At 46.4% G+C, this 23664-nt stretch overlaps 1 protein-coding gene across 1 annotated transcript; it reads right to left on the bottom strand.

The window, feature by feature from the left end:
• Positions 1–1221: 1221 nt before the first annotated feature.
• On the bottom strand, positions 1222–22825 carry CRLF2 (cytokine receptor like factor 2). The gene is given in 9 exon segments (XM_021678426.2): positions 1222–1497; positions 3554–3638; positions 5931–6036; positions 7142–7304; positions 9639–9772; positions 11214–11296; positions 11298–11378; positions 12940–13042; positions 22744–22825. Coding segments are annotated over 9 exon segments (1113 nt in total).
• Positions 22826–23664: the final 839 nt, after the last annotated feature.

The raw sequence follows: 23664 nt of genomic DNA, 5'->3' as shown, positions 1-23664 counted from the left end.
GGGAAGGCCTCACTGCACCTGGCTCCAAACTGCAAATGCACCTCCATCCTAAAGAACAGAGAAAACTAGCAATTGCCTTGGAGAACATGAATGGGTTGTATGCTTTGAGGTTATGAAAACGGCGAGATTCTGTCTTTGCAATCTCTTAGCGGGTTGCCTGTGAGACAGGTTATGTTCTGGTTTCCTGCACGTTCAGTGATAAAACTCTTTTCTTTCTGTTCTACCTTCGTGGAGGGGCTTTCTGGGCAGGGGAGAGGTTTTTTGAGGTTCTATTTCCCCAACACACACACACACACACACACACACACACGGACTCCAAACTTATTTATTGCAGCCGGCAGGGGAGAGGGAGAGGGTACACCCGGTGCCAGCCCGAAGAACCACAATCTCAATAATCTAAGAACATCCCGTACTTGAAGCCCAAGGGGATAAAACTGGTACTGGTAAAACTGCACAAAACTGGTAGTGTTCTCCACTGTCTACACAAACACCAACAACCTACTTAACTTAGTAAAACTCGTAAGCCAACTTTCTTTTGTCTCTTTTATTTCCATCCACAAAATAAAATGTGAGCCGCACTCAAGGGCAAGATGCTTAGAGTGACTGCGCACAGCACTGTAATGTTCGCTGTCTCTGGAGTAAATGCCATGAGTGTGGACGCCAAGAAAACGGAGTCTCCTGAAGAAAACACCGGCCACCACCACCCCCCCTCTGTGCTTGAAAAGTGGGTGTTTTTCTGTCTCAGAGCAAAAGCTGGGTGGCTGGTTGGCATCCGCCAAGCAGGATTCCTTCCCCACCCAGGAGCAGCAAGCTCTGCTTGCTGGGTACGAAAAAGCAGGGAAACTGCTCGGAAATGGAAATGTTGGGCGGGGCACAGGTGATGTGCACAGAGGAGGATGGTTTCAGGGCACCCTGGTCCTTCTTCCTCACGATTTATGGGAAAACATCAGCCACAAGGAGATGTGAGCTGAAAGCAAGAAACACTCCGATGCACTGTGTCCCATCTAAGGTGAATCTGCCTTCGAGCCCTTGAGTAGCAATGTCCATGGGATGTAAGCTAACCCAGGGGGTGCACGGGTTTGGGGTCTTCAGTGACAAGCCCCTCCAGACACGGGCATTGTTCATGCTGCCTTTACCATGGTGTTGAGTCCCCGAGATGCTCCTCCTTGATCCCATAACGTCAACATAGACCCCAACGTTGGCTTTTGAGTTTGCACCCCCTCACAACATGATGTATGAGTTGTCACTCATCACAAACGTAAAGCCTCCAAGAGAGACCACCTCGCCACCTTGCAGGGGCCGGCGAGGGAGCTGGCTGGGGTCCCCGGAGGCCTCTTCCTCCTCTGTCTGTGGGCGCAACGGGGTGGTCGTCATGATGGGCGTCTCAGCCTCATTCTTGACCAGGTGGACAACTAAGGTCTCTTCCCGGACACACTCCTGCTCTGCACCCTCCATCTTATTCAAGTGGGCCACGTTCTGGGTGTCCTTGATCCACTCCTGCGGGGATGAAACATTGCATCCTGAAACCAAGGAAATGCGTCGTGGCTGGTGCCCCCTGACCGAGCATCTCTGGGACCCAGGCAGCCTCCCTCAGGTGGGAACGCCAATCCCAGGGGAAAACGCTCGTGTTCTTGTCTGACACCTCTGAGCTAACCCCATGGTGCTTTCTTGACCTGCCTTTTATCATCAGCCTCGAAGGCTATTTGCAAAACCTCTGTGGCCCCATAAACGTGTTAGGACAAGGAACACGCCTTCTGCCGTGGCGCTTCTGAAACTCGGTTGTGTTTGCAAGTCGCCCCGGGGTCTTGTGAGCGGATGATCACTCAGCGGGTCCAGGTGGGCTCCGGAAGCTGCAATTCTAACAAGCCCCTCGGGGATGTCCTCGACGCTGGCAGGGGGGTGCATCTGGGACGGGGGGCTCTACGGGACTCAGTGCCAACAGGGGGAGTGTCCTTGGCATCTGCCCAGCCTCCCCCATCTCTTTCTTCATTTTTTCTGCCCTGAAAACTCTGTTCTAATTCTCTCCCTTCTCCTAGAAAAGGATCAGGACACCACCATAAGGCACTTTGACCAAAAGATTATTTTGAGCTGAAGGTGATTAAAAAAGGACAACCATGGGAGGAGCTCCCATGCCTTCTACCTTTCTGCACAAAAGCCTGGGCGTAAGTTTCCCTTTAGTAAAGATTTCCACTTGCTAAGGTGTCCCTACAACTGCAGAGACAGCCCTGGTCACCCCAGAGGGCTTCAGTCTGCATAATAAACATTACTTGACAACCTTTACAGTATCATCCTAGTCCCCTTCCCACATCACACCTGCCACCCAGAGGCCCAACCCTCCCTTTTTCTCTGCCCTGTCACTTCTCCAAGCTTTATCATGCTTTGTTCAAATGGCACAGGAGCCCCCAGGTCTAACCACCACTTTGGGGTTTTCACTTCTTTTCTGCGAACCTTCCTCCACCCTCATGTGCATAGGAAATAAACTTTTTTCTTCTGTTAATCTGTCTTTTTCATCTGTTTAATTTGCAGGCCCTGAATACAGAACATAAAAGGGTAGAGGAAAAAAATTTCCCCCCCTTTTTTTTCCTTCCTCTATGTCTAAGTAGTTTTGAAATTAAACTTGCTCTGTAGGAGGTGGAATGGTACACACCCGTCCCAAAATAAAGGTATGTCCATCCTAACCCCCAGAACCTATAAATGTATACTTATTTGGAAACAGCAACTTTGCAGATGGAAGGATCTGAGATGAGCTCATCCTGGCTCTAAATCCAATGACAGGTGTCCTTGTAAGAGACAGAAGAGAAGACACACACACAGAGGAGAAGCCACGTGAAGACAGACAGAGAAGGGGCGGGGACGCGACCACCAGCCCAGGGACGCCTGGAGCCCCAGAGGCTGGAAGAGGCAGGAAGGACCCTCCCCTGGAGCTTCAGGAGGGAGCATGGTCCTGCCCCACCTGGATCTCAGTGGTCTTGCCCCACCTGGATCTTAGACTGCCGGTCTCCAGAACTAGGAGATGATTAATTTCTGTTCTTTCAAGCCTCTGGTTGGTGGCAGCACCAGGAAACTTCTGATGCATTGTCCCCTAAAATCCACACCACCATCTGGTGAGCTCCTGGGGGTGGGGGCTACTCCCCTCTCCCCAATTCCCAGCAACTCATAGGCAGCCCTCCACAGGCATTTATCAAGTGAATGAAATAATGACTATAAACTGTTTAAAAGCGGAAGTTTCTGGTCTGTTTTCAGCTCTGCAAGGAGGAACACATTAAGAACACAACTTCCTGGTGAGATGAAAAGGTGATTGGGCTGGAAAATCCCGTGAGGGCACAGCTCTCTGGGGCTGACTTAAAGAGAAGCCGCCCTTTGAAACCCTTTCTGGACCTTCACTCTCTGCCCTGAGAGAAAACAACGAAGGTGCCGCTCTCAGTTCCTAAAAGGCTCACGGGTACGTGAGGAGGTAGCTGGAATAAATATTGATTTTAAACACAGTAAGCAGGGAGGTATTAGAGCGTGACAAAGAAATCCTGTAGAACATGCACAAGAGGATGGCATTTACCTGGAAGTTACCTTGGTGGGATTCAAAGAGTCCAGGGAAGGTGAATTTGGGATCAGGCACGATGGGCATTAGGACCTTCTTAACTCTGAAATGGACATGGAGAGTCTGGTCAGGCAGGCTGGAGTCACGCAGCAAGGCTGTGGACTTTCAAGGGGCCGAGGATGGGGACACAGTCCCCCCCCCCGGGGATGTGGCACCTGTATAGAACTGTTCCTTCATTCTCAAGGCATGCCCTCCCCCCACTCAACTCCCCAGGCACCTTGCTCCCAGCATCCACCTGACATGTCCCACTGAGAAAGTGTGGGGTTACAGGGACAGAGCATCTTTCTGCACAATACCTATTGTAGTAAGTAAGTAACAGGGACTGTTACTTCTCTTCCCTGAATCCAGTGGGCTGAATGGTGTCCCCACAAAATTCATAGGTTGAAGCCCTAACCCTCGCTGTGATTTGTGTTTGGAGATTGGGCTTTTCGAGTGGTAATAATGAAGGTTACATGAGCCTTAAGGGAGGCGCCTGGCGGTGATCAGGATACGCTGCCCCAAAATATGCCCCCTGGACGATTGATTATTTGGGGCTGATGGCTTTTAAGGTAGAGGACACATAGAAGGAGCTCTCTGTTCTTCCCCACCTCCCTAAGAACAAGGGATCAGTTTCCCATTTTGCAATGGAAGTTTCCATTTTAAAGGTGCCCCCTCTCAATTACCAGGAAGAGGAGAACAAATTTTATCACCGAGATCTTTCCACAGAAAACTTTCTCTACTATTAGTTTTGTCTATACATTTCCTAGTCACCTTCCCAGAATTTACCCCCCTAGAGCTTCAGAACCCCTTTTCCTCTGCCTAGCCACTTCTCCACAATCATTACCCTTTGTTAAAGTGGCATAAAAGCTCCCCAGACTAACGGCCTCTTTGGGTTTTCACTTCCTGTCTGGGACTCCTCCCTGAACGTAAAATTATAACATCAATAAAGAAATATATGCCTTTTGTCCTGTTAATCTGTCTTTGGTCACTTTAATTCACAGGCCCCCAAGTACTGAACTTAAGAGGTTCTAATCTACTATGCTCCTAATCCGACATGACTGGTGTCTTTATGAAAAGAGAGAGCGATTACAGTGATGCGTGTGCTCACAGAGAGAGGGGACACGGGGAGAAGACAGCGTCTACATGTCAAGGAGAGAGGCCTCAGGGGAAATCAACCCTGCCCACGCCTGGATCTCAGCCTCGCAGACTCTAGAACTGGGAGAGAATAAATGCTTGTGACTTGAGCCTCCCCATCTTTGGTCCTTTGTTATGGCCACCCTAGGACACCAATACCCAATATAGTTGACTTTTCACCTCTCATTGTGAATAGGGGCTTCCCTTGAAGACAGGGCAAGCGTTAGCGTCTTCCAAGAATCATGCCCCTCAGTTTCCCTTGGGGGTGATTTCAGCTCTATGTTTAAAACACCACGCCTGTCACCGGTAGACACCCTTATCTGATTGCTTTATCTCCTCCCTAGCAGAACACCATTTTGGTGGCATCTATTTGAGCTGGTAAAAGAGAGGAGATGAGGCTGGAAAAGTCACGGACAATCTGCAAGAATTACACAAAGCACCTCTGTGCTGTATCAGGCTCCAAGGGGACCCTTTGGAGTTGTCCAACTCACCCTAGCACAGACCCAGCCTCAGTCCTCCAGGATGGTGCTTCATCTTTCTCTACACATGACCCCTGCTGTCGCTATGGAAACCTCATCCTAAGAAACAAAGATGGCGCCCACTACCCTGGGCATCGGTACCCTCACACATCATTGACAGCCAGACGCCTGGGCAACGCAAGTCGGTTTACGTAGGGATGGAAATAGCGGTGGTTAAGTTGTTGTAGGGAAGGTTAGCAAAGAAAACTATTTAATATGATATTTTTGAGAAGCTGTCTGTGGGTTCAGAGAATATTGTGTTGGTATATCTGTCACTGGAGTTAAAAAGCAGATGAGCTTCCAGGTACAATTCTTCTCACTTCCCCAACAAATCAGTTTGATAAGTCTCAATGACCATTGAAAGGTGTTTTAAGCACCTGTCGATCTAACATGGTAGGTGGACACACCTCAGCAGGGTCTGTGTTTGAAGCAAGCTAATCCTCTGGTAGGAGTTAACACTCATATATTCTACTGTCTCTATGAGAATATTTCTCAATGAATACGCCAGGTATCTCTGCATTTTGGGCATTATTTTCCTCAATTTTCTTGTAAGACACTGTTGGTGAAGTGTGCATTGGGGGGGGACTTGATGCTCACCTCAATAACCCTATCAGATGATTCTCCTCTTTTCTACTTCGTGGACATATGGCAACCAAAGCCCTCTCTCCCGTGTGTATGACAAGACTGGTGAGAGTCATCCTTACCTCTGTACTTTCCATAAAGACAGAAGAAGAAGGAACACGGTCAGCAAGGCAACCGTGCCAGAAATTAAAATAAATTTGGGGAAAAGCTTTTTCTCCTGGCACGAATCTAAAGCAAAAAAGAATGAGTGTTTTCAGTTTTCAAGATGATAGTAAATCAGGCTCCAACTCCCCATTTTTCTTCCTTTATAAATGGCAATGTCAGCAAATCTTGATTTCGGTGGGAAGTATCCTGGAAAGAGAGACGGTGTCTCTGGACAGGCACACATCAGGCAGCCACCGCAGGAGGTGGGTAGAGTCAACACACTGCTCCCAGATACCTGAGTTGCCAGGGGTGTTTGAGGATACTGAGGCTTGCTTTCGGCTATCATTTGTCTTCTGTGTGTCTGTCTATCTATCTATCTATCTATCTATCTATCTATCTATCTATCTATCATCTCTCTATCTATCTAACATCTATCTATCCATCCATCATATCTATCTATCCATCCATCTATCCATCTACCCATTTATCCATCCATCCATCCATCCATCATCCATCTATCCATCCTTCTATCTATCTATCATCTCTCATCTATCTATCTATCTAACATCTATCCATCCATCATATCTATCTATCCATCCATCTATCTCTCTAATATCTATACATCCATCTATCCATCATATCTATCTATCCATCCTTCTATCTATCCATCCATCCATCATTCTATATCTATCTATCCATCCATCCATCCATATCTATTCATCCATCCATCCATTCATCCATCCAACATTTTAGCTATCCATCTTTCTATCTATCATCTAGCCATCTATCCATTCATTCACCCATCTATCATATCTATCTATCTATGTATCATCTATGTATCTATCCATCCATTTATGTTTATGTAATCTATCAACTATCATTTATTTACCTATCATTATCTATTTATTCATGTCATCTATCATCTATTTATAGATCTATAATCTATGCCTATATCACTGTAACAACATTCATAAATAGTACTTATTATTATTGCTGCTGTTGATAAAAATAAAAATGAAAATTAGCCCAATGAGGAAGGCAGCCTGGAGAGAGAAACAATTGCTTTGAAACTGATCTTTGAAGTGGGAGGTGAGGTCATTCATTTTTAGGTGCCCCTAAGCCTCTCTCCCCCAAAAGACAGGGTGCTAGCCCATGCACAGGTGTAGCACTGCTATGTAACAAGCATCACCTCTCAGTTCCCCCCTCTGCTGGTGTGTCACCTCTGACCAGTCACTCGGGTATGTGTCAGGCCCATAGCTGGACTCCATTGTTTTCACTCTGGCCCGGAAGAAATAACATTTCTCAGCATCCAAGCCATCTGTCGTAACATTGCAGGTTTCTCCCTCCTTGGACTGAAGAAAAAAAAGCAAACACAGTGATCAGTGATTTGACCTAAACTCTATCTTTGTACTAGGGAGTCACATAAGATTCTTACTTTTCAGCATTCACGCTCTCGTTCCACTTCCTCTGTCTGCCTAGCAAAAACAACAGCAAAAACAAATGCAGCAACAATCTCTAAATGCCCCTCCAAGAACAAACAATCCTTTGTAACAGATACTACCACAGATGCTTTTAAAAATTACTTGGTGAAAACGTACTCCTTTAAAAAAAAGTAATTTTTTGTATGAATACAAAAGTAACTCATGCTTACTTTGGAAACTTTAGAAAACATACACACATACCAACACAGCAACAACAAAAAAAATCATAAAAACTTCTTTATTCTAGCCCCATGATATAATCACCATTAACAAATTGATATTCTTTCTTTCCTTCCAGGAGTAGTCATATAATACAATATTTTACTGTACACATTGCTTTTATCACTAAATATCTGTTACCATTAAAGCGCCTTTGGTGACTCTTACATATTTTATCATACCGATGTACAATAATTTATTTGACTATCTTCCTAGTGCATGGCATACAGGTGGCCTCCAATGTTTTGTATTTATTTTAGATAATGCTTCAATCGATGTCTCTGTGTATAAAACCTCATCCACATTTTCAATTCTTTCCTTAGCATCAATTTCTAAAAAGGGACTGAATACACCAGAACTAGGACAACTCATAAGCTCTTAAAGTTTGCTAATGTGCAACATCCTTGACCAGTAACACGTTTTATTATTAGCATGCTTTTTAGGTGAACTCAAGTACCCACCTATTGCTTTAATTTGTATTTCTTTGATGAGTTTCATCAAATTTCGTTTCAGTGATTACATTCTACTAGACCCAGCAATAGGTCAGTTTTTTTCTATTTCTGACCTGTCCCCTCCTGCTTCAGTTACATACAACTGCCTTACAATGGTATTCTCATTTTTATCTTTATCGCACCATTTCCAGATTTTGGGGTGTGTTACACAAGCAATGCATCCACTTAGGGTTTGTCTCCTCCTACAGAATGTACACTTCATGAGAGAAGGGATTACCATCTGATGACAGATCTCCTTGCTGTCTCCGCAGATGTACCTGGTGCAGACACCAGTGACCATAATAATAATGAGTAAGGGTAGTAAGTGAGTAGTAGCTGTAAGCCTAGTGGTGAGAGTAGTAAGACTACCCATAGTAAGAATGAACTTACTTAATGCTTTTCATGTGTTATCACTTCCAACCCCAAGTCGCCCTAGCTAGGTGTTATTATTATGTCCTCAGTGCTTGGGACATAGTAGACACTCAATAAGTATATCTTGAATGAATGTTGAAGGAAGCCCCTCCCAACACCTGTAAACATGGCAGATATTGACTGTCCTGGGCTGAGATGTTCAGTTATCAGTTATTCACCCTGCCTTAGCTCCCCGCTACTCCCTGGATGGTGCTGAGATATGGTGCTTCTGGTTGACTTCATTACCCAAGTCTGAAGAGCTTGATGGACACAGGTGTACTTGCAGAATTGTGGAATCATTGGCTCCTGGGATTGTCAGGGAGCTCATAGTCCAGGTAGCTTAACCACTTTTGCCATGCTAGACTCTAATCTTTAGGAGAGCCCCTTCATGCCAACTTCAGACTTTGGGCACCTCCAGGAATGGGCACCTCACTGTACATGATTCCAGTGATTCCGTCTGCTCTCTGTAGATTTTGCCCATTGGTTCCAGTTCTGCTTTTGCAAGGAAGTTAGTCCCTTGTTTATATGGTGGTCATTTGATTATTGGGAGACAGCTGTGAGTCCCTGGGTCACTGATATTCACATAATTTTAATTTATTCCATAGATTGTGCCCATAAACTCAGAACCAGAAAGGGTTCTCATGTGTTCAAAAGGCATACAAAGAGGGATGGATGGTGCAGGGTGTGATGACGGTGAATTTTATTTGTCAACTTGGCCAGGGGTGGTGCCCAGTTTTTAAGTCATGTGCCAGTCTAGGTGTTACTGTAAAGGTATTTTCTAGAAATGATTAATGTTTTTAATCAGCCAACTTTAGGTCACTCTATAATGTGGGTTAGTGAGATTTATTCAATGTAAAGGCCTTGAAAGGACAGACTGAAGTTTCCCAGAGAAGTCTCAAGACCATAATGGAAACCTGTCTGGGTTTCCAGCCTGCTGGCCTGAGACCTGCCTGTCCCTATAATCCCATAAGCAATCCCTTAAAATAAATATCAACATCTGTCTCTGTGTCTCTCTATGTTTCTTTCAGTTACCACTTGGGGATTCTCACTCACACTTGTCCTGAGAAGATGCCACCCCACTCACTTGCCACTCAGTGTCGAACATACTCTTGTACTGGATTTCATAGAGGAGACGCTTGTAGGGCAGATCAGAACAGGTCACCGTAATGGCTTCCTGATGCCACTGGAAGTTCAAGTCTTTCGGGGAGCTGGGTTTCACTAAGAAGGAGAGGCAACAAAATGATCATCACCTCTAGAAAGATAAAGATCCCACATCTCTAAAAGTATAGTGGTAAGTTTGCTTAGACTCGTGTTCTTCTGCCTGCATGAATCCTTCCTTTAATACTTTATTAGATTGGGGTTGGGGGGGGGTTATTTGTCCTTCTCACATCTATAAGAGAGGTTTTAACCAGAACTCCAAGGGCCTGTATGTGTGTCATGGAATGAACTCTTTGAAATTGTGTGAAAAATTCCTATGTATCTGTTATGGGGTGAATAGTGCACCCCCACCCCTATGGGATGAATGTTGAAGTCCTAGCCCCCATATCTCAGAATATAATTGCATTTTAGATCATTAAGGGTATAATTATTAAAGAAAAGATGGGTTTTACCAGAGTAGGGTGTGTTCTGATCCTATATGATTGGTGTCCTCATAAAAGGAAACACAGACACAGAGACGGAGAAGGACATGTGAAGATAGAAGTATAGATAAGGCTGATGGGTCTACAAGCTAAGGAACACCAAGAGTTGCCAGCAGTCACCAGAAGTGAAGAGAGAGGCATGGAACAGATTATCCCCCAGAGCTTCCAGAAGGAACCAGCCCTGCCCACACCTTGATTTCAGATGCCTGGGGTCTTCTTAGCTGTGGGAGGACAAATTTATCTTGTTTTAAGCCGCCCATTTTGTAGTAATTCATTGCAGTAGCCCCAGCAAACTGAAATGAAGACAGAACATGGAAAATGCCATATGGGACTCCTTTCTAGAAAATGAACACTTTTGTGAGTTACATACCAACAAGTATGTTCAAGTTCTCACCGCTGGTACTGTGAATGTGGCCTTATCAGGAAATAAGGTCTTTGCAGATATAATCAAAATAGAATGAGGTCATCCTGGATTAGGGTTGCCCTAAATCCAAGAACAAGTGTCCTTAGACAGAAGAGGAGAGACACAGACACAGGGGAGAAGCCACGTGAAGATGGATGCAGAGACAAGAGGGACATGGCCACAAGCCCAAGGATGCCTGGAGGCCCAGAAGCTGGAAGAGGCAGGAAGGCCTTCCCCTGGAACTCTGGAGGGAGCACGGCCCTGCCCCGTCTGGATCTCAGCAGGCCTGCCCCGCCTGGATCTCAGACTCTGGTTTCCAGAGCTGGGAGATGATTAATTTATGTTGTTTCAAACCATCTGGTTTGTGGTCATTTCATTTGTACACTGTTTTGTAATCCCAGATAGACAGCCAACACTGAATACATCTAAGAAAAACCAATGGGGCCGTATTGAGAGCAAGACAGTGCTTCTCTCTCTCTCTCTCTATTGGAAGGCAGAGTGCCATGCCACATCTTTGCCCAGTGTGTGTATCAAGATGGAGTTTCTAGAAGACCAGTCTTTTCTAAGTAGGAGTAGGAAAGACGCACTTGGCAATGAGTTCATTTTTGGTACTTACAGTAAGCGCTGATCCATTGGCATTTGGTGAGAAGGAGATGTGTTTCATTCTTGATGGAAAAGCACAGAATTTCATCTTTTTTTTGCCTCCAGGAGGCATCCAGCAGTGTGACTTTGTTGAAGAATATAGTTGGAGCATTGGCTACTGGTCTTATCACTGCTTAATCTGTGGTTAAACAAGAGAACCATTCAGCCATAGAGAGTCTTTGAAAATAACATCTTCACAAATCTACTGGCCACTCCCTTTGCTCCACATCTCTGCCACAGACTCAGACTGGATCCCCTTCACTTGTTTCAAGGACCGTTTCTTACAAGTACAGCAAGAACTGTCCAAACAGAAAAGTATCCCTTCTTTCAAAAGGTTAAGCTCCTTGAATGTTCCCTGTAGTGGGTTGAATTGTGGTTTTCCAAAAGGCATGTTCATGTATTAATCACTGGAATCTGTGAATGGGACCTTATTTGGAAATACAGTCTTGACAGATTAAAAGAAAGATACCAAGATAAGATCATCTTGCATTATAGTGGGTCCTAAATCCAATGATAGCATCCCTATAAGAGACACAAGACAAGACACAGACACAGAGGAGAAGCCATGGGAAGATGGAGGTAGAGACAGCAGTGACATGGCCACAAGTCCAGGGATGCCTGGAGCCCAGAAGCTGGAAGAGGCAGGAAGAACCTTCCCCTCGAGCCTTTGGAAGGAGCACAATCCTGCCCTGCCTGGACCTCAGCAACCCTGCCCTGCCTGGATCTCAGCAGCCCTGCCCCCCATGGATCTCAGACTTCTGGTATCTAGAACTAGGGGAGGATGAATTTCTGTTGTTCTAAGCTGCTCAGTTTGTGGTACTTTGTTATGGCCACCCCAGAAAACTAATACAAGTACAGTTTGACTTGCAGAGTAACCATGCCACTGATTTGAGGGGGCACTTTAATTAGGATTGTACTTCCTACAATATTAAGAAAAAACATGGTGCTCAGTTGAGACCAGTTTAAGCTCTGTCCTTAAGTCCTCAAATCCAAGCAGTGACTTGATCAAGAATTACGTCCTTTATAATGAAGAAACTGATGCTCAAGTGACTTACCTGTGTGACCACCTAGAAAATCCAGCACTTTCATTTTAGGCTTATTTTCCTGGCCAATTCACCTTAAAATGTCCCTCTTGTGTACACCTTTCCATTTGTCTCGTATGCTATCAAACTGCAAAGAATCAATCTCACATCACACATCTCCCATTCACAGAATAGAGACTAAATTAATTGGAGAATCCTTTCCTCCCACATTAATACTCATGTCCTTGAGTGTGTAAGACAAAAAAAGCCCATGATAGAGAGAAATATTTTTGGAAGGTGGTTACGGGTAAGGTGGCATAAAAAGTCTCAGAAGGTTAACTTTTGCCATGGCTGCATAGCATGTTTCAAGGGAACAGGGCTCCAGTTAAAGGTATCTGTTAAGACATTGCAAATGGTCCTGGATGAACAAACACCTGTGGATGTCTTGGTAAGAATCTAGGTGGTTTTGAGTGTGACTCAGGCATCACTTGGTTAGGAGGTTTGGGGATCTGTGGTTGTGGTTGTGGCGAGGGCTCAGGCCTAAACAAAACACACACATTCACACTTGCACGCTCTGATTCTTCACACTTTCACTACCTGGACCTCCCAATTGCCAGTGTCTCAGAGGAAGAAATATTTGAGCCCAGGGCATGGTGTTCCCTTCCTGAGGGCACTTACTTGTAGAGGAAAGTCAAATTTGTCCCAGAGAATTTGCTTGCATTCCATGTAACCTGCACAACTTCAAAATTAAAGTTGATAATCTGAAGCTGCAATGCTCCTTCTGGGTAAAAAGAGACAAATAGAGGATTTTTTGAGGCAAAGCTGAAAGCAGTTGGAAATTTGTCAAAGGACATCAGCACTTCTGTCACAAGAATAATAGAATGCTTTAAAGGGACAGAGAAAATCAAGATTTTCACAAACAAGCCAGACATTAATTATGTCAGTAAGAGCCACAGGATATATAAAGGTTGCTCAGGACAGAGGCATAAGTCAGCAACAAGATTACAGCTGCTTTTCTTCTTATGTTTGCAAGAGATAATGACCATTAATTAGTATGAAGAGCAGCTATTGAGTATCGACAGTGTGTCTGATGACATCATCTTTGTGGGCACACATGGGGGGCATTAGACACTGTCCGCCATCCACCAAACTCATTTTCTTACTCAGAACACCACACATGACAGTTTGAGAAAAAGCTCACAGACAAATGAGTCCTTTGGTCTTTGCTTTTCAAGTGGCTTAAGCTTGGGTACTTTTTTTATTTTCACAGATGTCTGGGTTAGTCATTGTGAAAGTAGTTAATGGGTGTATTCTAGGATTGAGCAAATATGCTGTGATACTGTCGGTAACAAGAGGCAAGTTTCCAACTGTCAGAGAAGGGGTAACAATTTGGGGAATATGGAAGGCTAGAATGAACTCAGTGGTGTTGAGTTAGAAGTGGAAGTATCAGAATAGGTAGATAGATGAGAAAGAGAGAGATAATAGATGATAGATAGATGATAGATAGATAGATAATAGATGATGGATGCATGGATAGGTAGGTAGGTAGATAGATAATGGATGGATGGATGGATGGATGGATGCATCAATGGACATATTTCTAGCACCTAGCAGGTTGTGGGTGAGGGGAAGGTGAACATATATATGTCCACAAATGCTGAGAAGGAGGCTCTGCAAATCCCCGGGTCAGGAACTCACACTTCACATTCAGTGCTGCATTCAGTTCCCCTACCCATCAAGCAGGAGGCAAATACAGGTTCTAGCCCTAGCTCTGTTTGCTCAGCATCCCCTGTGAGGTCTCTGGGTTGGATGGCTTGGCCTGCTGAACATTCACGGGGTCACATCCCACTTCAAGGTTTAGAATTAACCATGCTCTCCCATAATGGCCTCTCAGGAATCCAAACCCAATCTTGTATTTCCCTTATGTGGTTTCTCAAGATCTCCAACCAATATTCTCGTGCAATTGGCCAATGACTGTCTACACTGTGGAAATGAACAATGGCCACCCAAATGAAAACAAGCAGAAGACATCTATTCAAAGCTTGCTGTACCAGGGAGTTGAGCACCATCACTTGCACTTGGCAGACACCAAAGGCCGACAGAGGAGTGGGAGAGCCTCATAGCCGGGTGGGGGCTTGGGTGGGGTGTGGAAGCTCAAGTTTGTCCTGATGGAGGCTGTTGGCACAGGGGGAGCTTCAGGTGGTTTACTGGAAGCAGGGTGTCTGATGGGATTGGTTAGACGAGCAAATTGTTTTTTTGTGGTTGGTTCAAAGTTGGAAGCTGGGATAAAAATTAGGGAAATTGTCAGATATTAACTTGAGGGGCAGGTTTCCCAGGCATGTTACCATAGGCTGTGAATCAGAGTTCTGTTTTCCTAGATTGTTTGGCCATTGTCCATCTGTATATTTTGTCTCTCAGTTTCCTGCATTTTGGCAATCTGACTGCAATTCGTTGAGACCCCAATGAGTCCTCTCGGTGCTGTTCTCAACCATGTTTAGTCTCATATTCTTTTTCCAATCTGGTTGACACTCCCATGTCACCTACCATGCCCAGCCCTGTGCTCAACACATAGAAAAATGTTCAGGAAAGTTGTGCTGAATTGGCAGCAAATAAAGAAGTTGAACTCTCTGTGAAAAATCCCATTATGGGACTCTGGTGGGGTGCCTGGATGGCTCTGTCAGTTGAGCATCCAGCTCTTGGTTTTGGCTCAGGTTGTGATCTTGGGGTCGTGAGATTGAGCCCTGCATCAGGCTCTGTGCTCAGCGTGGAGTCTGCTTCTTCCTCTCCCTCTGCTCCTCTCCTCACTCTCACTCTCAAATAAATAAATAAAATCTTAAAAAAAAAAAAACATTATGAGACTCTGGGTCTATCCCAACTTCTGAAAATCAAAGGTAGAATGAAGGATGTAAGTGTTCTTTGAGTTTTTAAGGGAGACTTTCTAATGCCCAAGGTGTACAGAATACCTCTGTTCTATGCTGACCATTGTTCCTGACATAACTGATCACAAAATAGATGATCTCAACCTTGATCCATTGGTTCCAGAAATAGAAAGAAGAGACGTCAGGAAGGACGTCCTAGCTTCTGGAAATCCCTGACCTTCAGAAGCAGAGCTTGTGTCCATCTCTTATGGTGAACGCCTTCCAGGCTCTGAAAGGGAGGGGAGTGTACACCTCTGTCCTTGGCAAACATTATGACAGATCTTTGAACTTCTGTCTGTGGAAAATATCTAATGGATAAAGCCAGATGTCCCAGGGCACCTGCAGGAAAGAAGAAATGTTCTTGTGGTTCACTATCTCCCCCACATGATGAGTCAGCTGCAGGGACAGGACGCAGCTTGGTCAGACTTGAAAAAGGGAGAGAAAGGGAAGTCACCGTGTCTCTGGTGCTTCTTTGCTAACTGCCCAGAATGGATTCAGACATCCCTGGCGAGTCTAGGTGAGGGACGTGACTGGGGTTTTCACCCCTGGGGCGTGGGCAAGACTTCTCTGAGGAGGAGGAGGAAAGCATGGAAGGCGTCCCACTGATCCTACAAAACGTTTTCATGTAGCACCATGTCACTCTTGAAGTGGATTCTTCAGTCGGGCATGAAAGCAGGTCTAAGATTAACAAGCCATTTGTAAGGGCTTGGGTGTGGTTTGCAAAATAGAAAGGGAACTTTTGCTTCCACATTTGGTCCTCACCCCTGCTCTGCCCTGTACCTTGTAAGGGCAAATCAAGTTTAAAAATAAAACATTTGGGGCACCCGGGTGGCTTAGTAGGTTAAGCATTTGCCTTCGGCACAGGTCATGATCTCAGGGTCTTGGGATTGAAACCTGTGTTGGGCTCCCTGTTCAGCGGGGAGTCTGCTTCTCCCTCTGCCCCTCCCCCCCTCACGCGTGCTCTCTCTCCCCTTCTCTTTTTCAAATAAATAAATAAATAATCTTTTTAAAAAATAAAACAAATAAAAGACTTAATTCTTCCTATTAAAAATAAAAGGGGCGCCTGGCTGACTCAGTCGGTAGGATGTGCGACTCTTGATCTTGGGGTTGGGAGTTCGACCCCACCCTGGGTCTTGAGATTAGTTAAAAAAATAAATAATCTTTTTATTTTTTTTTTTAAAGATTTTATTTATTTATTTGAGAGAGAATGAGAGAGAGCACATGAGAGGGGGAAGGGTCAGAGGGAGAAGCAGACTCCCTGCCAAGCAGGGAGCCTGATGCGGGACTCGATCCCGGGACTCCAGGATCATGACCTGAGCCGAAGGCGGTCGCTTAACCGACTGAGCCACCCAGGCGCCCCATAAATAATCTTTTTAAAGAATAAAATAAGGGGCGCCTGGGTGGTGCGCTCGGTTAAGTGTCTGACTCTTCATTTTGACTCAGGTCATGATCTCAGGGTCATGCGATGGAGCCCCATGTCAAGCTCTACACCTCAGCATGGAGTCTGCTTGAGATTCTCTCTCCCTCCCCCTCTGCCCCTCCAGCTCGTGCTCTCTCTCTCTAAAATAAATAAGTAAATCTTAAAAAAATAAATAAATAAAATAAAATAAAAAAGGAAGACATGCTACCCCTCCCTTTCTTGGAGAATTTACTTTAGGAAACTTATAAGATCTTTCTCCATCTTTTTTTTTTTCAAAGATTTTATTTATTTATTTGAGAGAGAATGAGATAGAGAGAGAGCATGAGAGGGGGGAGGGTCAGAGGGAGGAGCAGACTCCCTGACGAGCAGGGAGCCCGATGCGGGACCTGATCCTGGGACTCCAGGATCATCTGACCTGAGCCAAAGGCATTCGCTTAACCAACGGAGCCACCCAGGCACCCCACCATCTGTTTGACATACATGCAAATCTTTTTAAAAGTTAATACGCTTGTTGCCAGATTTAGGACCCAGGGATATCTTTCTCAAGGGCCTGAAAAACCAACTCTTTGAAATGCAAATACCAAGGAATGTGATGCTCCATCTCCCAATTTCTGTGTGACGGTAAGTCTGGCTCCAAGTTATAACAAACATCTTATCGTAAAGATAGGAGTTTATTTTTCCATTCAATAAAACCAATTAGCTAACAGACGGTCCCTCCAATTACAGGTGAAATTAGGGAGAACTTTGTGTGACAAAGGGTGCTGAGGGGTCTCCCACTCAAAGACTAGTTACTGTTTATCCGCAGAATATGTGTGTCATGGGTGGTGCCCACGAGCTCTAAAAAAGGGTTTCTGTGTTTGCAGATCCCTTGTCTTTGTAGATCTCTTTAGCGCATTGTGTGTGATGCATATGGCATTCTGGTTAAATGCTTATTTAATAATAAAGTGGTTTTTCTCTCTCTGCCACCTTTGTGGATGAGGCTTCTGGGTTGGCAAGCAATTTTGTTTCTTGTTAAATTTCCACAGCAGAGTGAGGAGCACCCCCATCTCTCCAGGAACTAGCCACGCTCCTGGGCCACGGGTCTATCCGTTATTAGCAATCCTGGTGGCACCGTTTCCACTGAGTGATGGCATCTTACTCGTGGGATCTCAGGGTCCCCATCTTTGAATATACGCTCCTCAACAAAAAGGAACATGGGGACACCAGAACTGTGCTTTTTTCCTACAGCTGTTGCTTGAAAGCACATGTCGATTTTACTAGATATGATGAATTTATTTGGTTGTATTGAGAGGCAAAGGTTTAAAACTGCAAATTTTACCAGAGAACCTGTAACAACGGAAGTCCTAGTAATAGAAGCTGTCTGTACGGAAAGAGAAGGAGGCAGAGAAAGATCCTTAGGACACTGATTGCCAGACTTCATCAATAGTTCACTTCTATTCAAAATCCCCACTTTTGTGGAGAGCCCCACATGCACTAGATGGTGGAGCCAAGGGATGGGGAGGGCATGGGAGTCAGTGTGTTTCATGGGGACAGAGTTTCAATTTTGGAAGATGGGAAAGTTCTAGAAACGGGTGGTGGAGTTGGTTACACAACACTGTGAATGTAGTTAATGTCACTGACCTGTACATTTAAGAAAGATTAAGAGGGAACATTCTATATATAGTTTACTATGACTTTTTTAAAAAGAATAAGCAACATAATTTTGTAAAAAATTATATCAAATCACATAATTTTACCATACTTAAGGTCATTGCCTATGCTCTATAGACTTGGGAACATCTGCCCCAAGGGATGGTTCAAATGAATTTCACTGCTTTGTGCTGATGCCGATCACGCAGGCATTCCAGTCTGGGGCTCGCTGGGCAAAATTCTTTCTTCCTTTTTTTTTTTTTAAGATGTATTTATTTATTTTGAAGAGCGAGAGCGTGAGCATGCACAGAGGAAGAGCAGAAGGAGAGAGAGTCTTCAAGAAGACTCTGCGCCGGGCACAAAGCCCGACCCAGGGCTCGATCTCACAACCCTGAGATCATGACCTGAGTGGTCACGGAGAGTGGGATACTCAACGGGATGAGCCACCCAGGTGCCCCTGGGGCAAATTATAAAAGTCGTGTGTTTGGACAAACACACTGTGGTCCATCCATAGGACGGGGTATCATTTGGTCATCAGAAGGAATAAAGAATCCACTTGCCCTAGAACACGGCTGAAGAATGAAAACACGCGGCTGAGTGACAGACGCCACAGAAAAAAATGGTCCCATATTGTGATGACACCATGGATATGGAATGTCCGGAAGAGGGAAATCCACGGACACAGAAAGCAGGTTAGAGGTTGTCAGGGGGCATCGGGACGGGGGAGGGATGGATTCATGGGTATAGAGTTACCTTTTGGGATGATGGAAATGTTCTAAAACTCATTGCATATATCTATGAATCTACTAAAAAGCGTTGAATTGTACGCTTTAAATGGACGAATTATATCCCAGAAGAGCTGCTTACAAAACAAAAAACAAAAAACGAAACAAAAAAACATGTCGCCCCACCCCAGCTCCCGTGGATTTTTCCCTTGATGGAGACCTTTTCCACCAACACTGATGAGCAGGGTCCCCCCCACAAAGGTCTGGCAATTGGAACCTGCTATCGCCAACAGCTCCCCCATGTCAAGGACCCGACAGATCTTTCGCAAAGTTGCCTCTGATCCCATAACGCTCCCAGAGCTGCAGGAGATCTGGAGCCCAGTGCATTTGCAAACGGTGGGTCTGCCTCCTGCAGGTGCATCGCTGAAACACCGACAATCTCCCTCCCAGGTGTAGTACCCGGGTCTCAGCTAACTATACAGAGAGAGAGGGACAGAAAAGATGATTCGTGAACCACACGAATTTGCTAGGGGGTGTTTGGCTGTCACCAAGGGACTCTGTGCCTAAATAGTGTTGGGTATTTCTGGGGTTAGTATGCGAGGCCCGATCAAAGCAGTGGATTGTGTGGGGAGGGAAACCACGGAATGCCCAAGCTAGACAACGTCCTGTAAAATCCTCGGTCACGTCCCCTTTCCCTGGGGGTTGCTTCCTGCCTCGAGGTACCAAACACAAAGACAAGTACAAAGACGACAGGGACCCACGGCATTAGTCAGGTGGGAGGGTCTGAATCGTTCCCATCTGTCCTAAATGCGGGGACACAGAGCTCGAGAAGCGGCGAAGTGAGATCCCCAAATACAGGCAGGTCCTTGAAGGGACGGGAAGCCCCACGTCCGCGCCCCCCGGGGTTTCGTCGGCTGGAAGGAGGTTGGCCGAAAACACAGCACGCCCAGCCCTGCCCGGTGCCGGCCGGCCGGGTCTCCGTGATATCAGAGTGACGTCCGGTTAAACTCTGCAGTAATTCTGGTAAGGTGAGCATTATTAATTGTTTGCTTTGGACTCTCTTTCTCTCTCTTTCTCCCTCCCTCCTTCTTTATTTACGGTGCAGCTGACCTGCTGGCGCCAGTTAATCAAGTCAAATGCAAAGCAAGCTACATGGGGGTGCCATCCTCCAGGCCCATCCCCACCTGGAATCCCTGGGGAATCCAGCTCATGCCTGTCGGCCACGTCCTTCCCATCCACCCGACCCGCCTCGGGCTCCCCTTGTTCCTCTGGTCGTCCACACTGGCTGTGACCCGGGCACACAGGTCTGCATTATGCATGCACATCTCCTCGCTTATAGATCTCTCCTGCACGTGACGGGGACGCTGCTAACAGCTGGCTGCCCCTACGTCCACCAAGACCCTATTTCCAAATAAGGTCCCGTGGGGAGGTTCCGGGGATTAGGACTTGAAGATTGGAGGGGTCCCAGCTGAACCCACAACGGGAGGGCACATTGCATACATGGATATAAGGACAGTCATCGTCAGCATCTATGCTCTTAAAATACACCATGCTTGGTGTGAAAAGGCAGGTAGATGTGTGTTAATGGCCGTATCTGAAGTGTCTCGGCCCCCTGTATTCACGGGAAGACTTGACCACGGGACTCCCTGCAAGGCTCATGCAGCATCAGCAGCACGGAGAGGGGATGAGAGCCAGGCTCCCCCCACTTCCTTGGTGCAGAGGCAGCCCGATGCCCAGTCTGTGTCCCACCTCGACGTTGCCCACCTGCAAGGCGGTTCCTTGTCTACTCACACTGCACCGTCCAGACAACCCCGGCCCCCCAGACCTGGAGACGTGCCCCCAGCAACACCATCAGGGGCACCAGAGATTGTCAGACAGCGTTCGCCTTCCACTCCTCTCTCGCCTCCCACCCTAACCCATGCCCGCGGCTCTGCTGCATGTGGGGTGAGCACCTGTAGTTAACTGCAGACACCTCACCGTTCCCAAATCCGCAAGGGGCCCTCTGTGAGTTCATGGGCGCCTTCTGGGCGAACGTGCATCCTCCTGACACCCGGTCGGAAAGCTAAATCTGCCTCTGATAGAAATGCGATCTCAAAGCCGCAGTGAGTCTGTATGTCTCAAACGTTCAGCTTCAGAGCAACCTCCCTCCACGTCTGTGGGATCCCGACTCCTGCCATGGGTGGCTGTGACCCATGGGAACGGGACGTCCCGGTGGGTTCGATGGGGACGCCCAGAGGGGGCACAGGACCAGTGCGGGGAGCTTTCCTAAGGCTGTGCCCCTGTGGGACCCGGTTTCCTCTACTCAGTTTCCAAGGCTTTTATGCCCTATAATGACTCGGGCGGGGGGAAGGCAATTCGATTGAAAAGAAAAGCAAGCAAACCACAAACACCGTTCACAAACCAAACAAGCGCCGGTGTTTTCTAAAAAGTTACTGGAAAGCTGTACGTCGGCTAATCGAATTTAAATAAATAAAGTGAAATAAAATAAAAGTGACGAGAAAGGGTCTGTGAGTGTGTTGGGCACCTCTGTCTACGGACGGCGCTTACACGCACCTGCTCGCAGGTCAGAACCCAGAGCTGGTCTACGCTGTGCTTTTCTGAATGTAAGTCCAAGTCTGGGGTGTCAGGGAGGGAGACCCCGATGTCCGGAAGCCACCTGGGAGCCGTTGCGGGTCCACGGGAGGTAAAATGCCGGTGCAAGGCGTCATGGGTCTGCTTCGATGTCTGGTGCGTGGAGGGTCTGATCTGAGCATGTGACAATGGACCAATGGGTTGGCACAGAGTTTGGGAATCGGGTTAGAGCCAATGCAGCCCCAGCCTGGGGAAGCCCCCACGCAGGCTCCCTCGGACGCCTTGCGGTGTCCGCTGGAACCCCAATGTGCCATCACAACACTCTAGTCAGTGGGGGGTGGGGTGGGGTGTCTACGGAGCCTTGCAAACCCAGGAGGCAAGAAGCCAGCTCAGAAACATTAGGACGAACATGCAATGATGCAAGGAGACACTTCACAGACTACAGGTCCCTAAACTGCCATCCCCTGCTCCTGTCTGAGCCACCCCCATGCCAGAAAATCCAATCGCACCTCGTGTCGGGCACAAGACGTGCCCCACCATGCCCACTGCAGCTGGATCTCTCCCACCGTCCCATCTGCCTTCTCTCGCCAGCTAGCACCGTGTTAGCAAAGCATATCCCAGGAGCACGCAGCCTGGCGGTCGTGTTTGGAAAAAAGCCCAGGAACAGGCCCCGAGAACACACAGCAAGGTGAGAGCTGAGATCCCTCTCAGGAGGCACCGCCATGGGTTTCGAGGATGACCCCACAGATGGACGGCTCTGAAGCCCATGGCGCGGGTGGAGGGACGCCCTCACCTTTCCCGGAGGTAACACGAGCTCATCACCAACAGATCCATATTCACTTAAACAAAACGCCTTCGACCTCTTGGAAGGCGGAAAGGACGGGGGAAGCCGCTCAGAATCTCAACGCAGCAGACATTGAGCTCTTTTATTTACTTATTTATTTTTTGTGCATTCGAACAGAATGCATTCAAATGCGATCCATCACGAGCCTTCTGCAAACAGGCAAACTCGGGTTTGCAGAGACTCGGGAATCTGTGTGCGCTCCTTGTTACTGTTACAAAAAAAAAAAAAAAAAAAAGGAAACAAAAAATAACTACAGTTGCAAAAGAGAAAAAAGAGAAACACACAAAGATGAAGGAAGGAAGGAAGGAAGGAAGGAAGGAAAAAATAAAGGACATTTTATGCACACAAGTCCCTACGTCTGCAAGCATCACTTACCCGGTGCCGAGTCCCCCGAAACGCTCACGACGGCCAGCAGGAAGAGCGCTGCAGATGCCCAGGGCAGAAACGCTGTCCTCATGCTTGCAGAGAGACACGATAGAGTGAGCAGAAGGTCTGTGCTTTCATGCCTAATGTACAGAGGTTACCCTGTTTTTAAAGAGTGGAACAGAAACAAGGAAATGACAACGGGAAACAGAGTCAATCTTTACTTAAAACGATGACTCTTATTTAAAAGAGAGAAAAAAAAAAAAAACAAGGACAAAAAAGCAAGATCACTATTGCCTACACGCTGCCGATGAGGAGCTGGGCTGGAAAGCGTTCTGGCTGGTCAGGAGGCTTGTGGGGAGAGTGAGGTCCTGCAGGCACTCTGTGGATGGCCAGTGTGGCGGGTCATCCAGAGGCAAGGACATTGGACACCCTCTCCTATCTGGACCCTTATGGGGTCCATAAGGTTCACACTGGTGACTTCCAGAATTCAAATGAAGAATCATTGTTTTCAGGATGTTAATGAGGAGACTGGTCAGCGCGTGTTGCTCGAGAGTGCAAAGCTCGGACTGACCACCTGTGGCCAATTTCTGTCTGCTGCTTCTGCCTTCAAATGCACTCCCAGGAGTGGGTGCCCAGGGCTCTCAATAAAAAAAAAAAAAATCAGAGGAGCGCTTGGCTGGCTCAGTCCGTGAAGCATGTGACTCTTGGTCTCAGGGTCATGAGTTCCAGCCCCACGTTTGGGAGTAGAGATTACTTAAAAATTTTTTTTCTTAATTTTTTTAATTTAAATTTTAAATTTTTTAAATTTAAAAAAATCTTTTTAAAATAATACGAACAGTGATTACCGTACTGGTAAAAACAGGCCATAGGTACAAAGCACTTTTACAGACACAGAATCTGTGAGCAAAAGGACATAGGCAAAAAAAAAAA

The sequence above is a fragment of the Neomonachus schauinslandi genome, chromosome X, assembly GCF_002201575.2.
Source record: "Neomonachus schauinslandi chromosome X, ASM220157v2, whole genome shotgun sequence".
NCBI lineage: Eukaryota > Metazoa > Chordata > Mammalia > Carnivora > Phocidae > Neomonachus > Neomonachus schauinslandi.
This window is presented reverse-complemented; position numbering and strand designations above follow the sequence as displayed.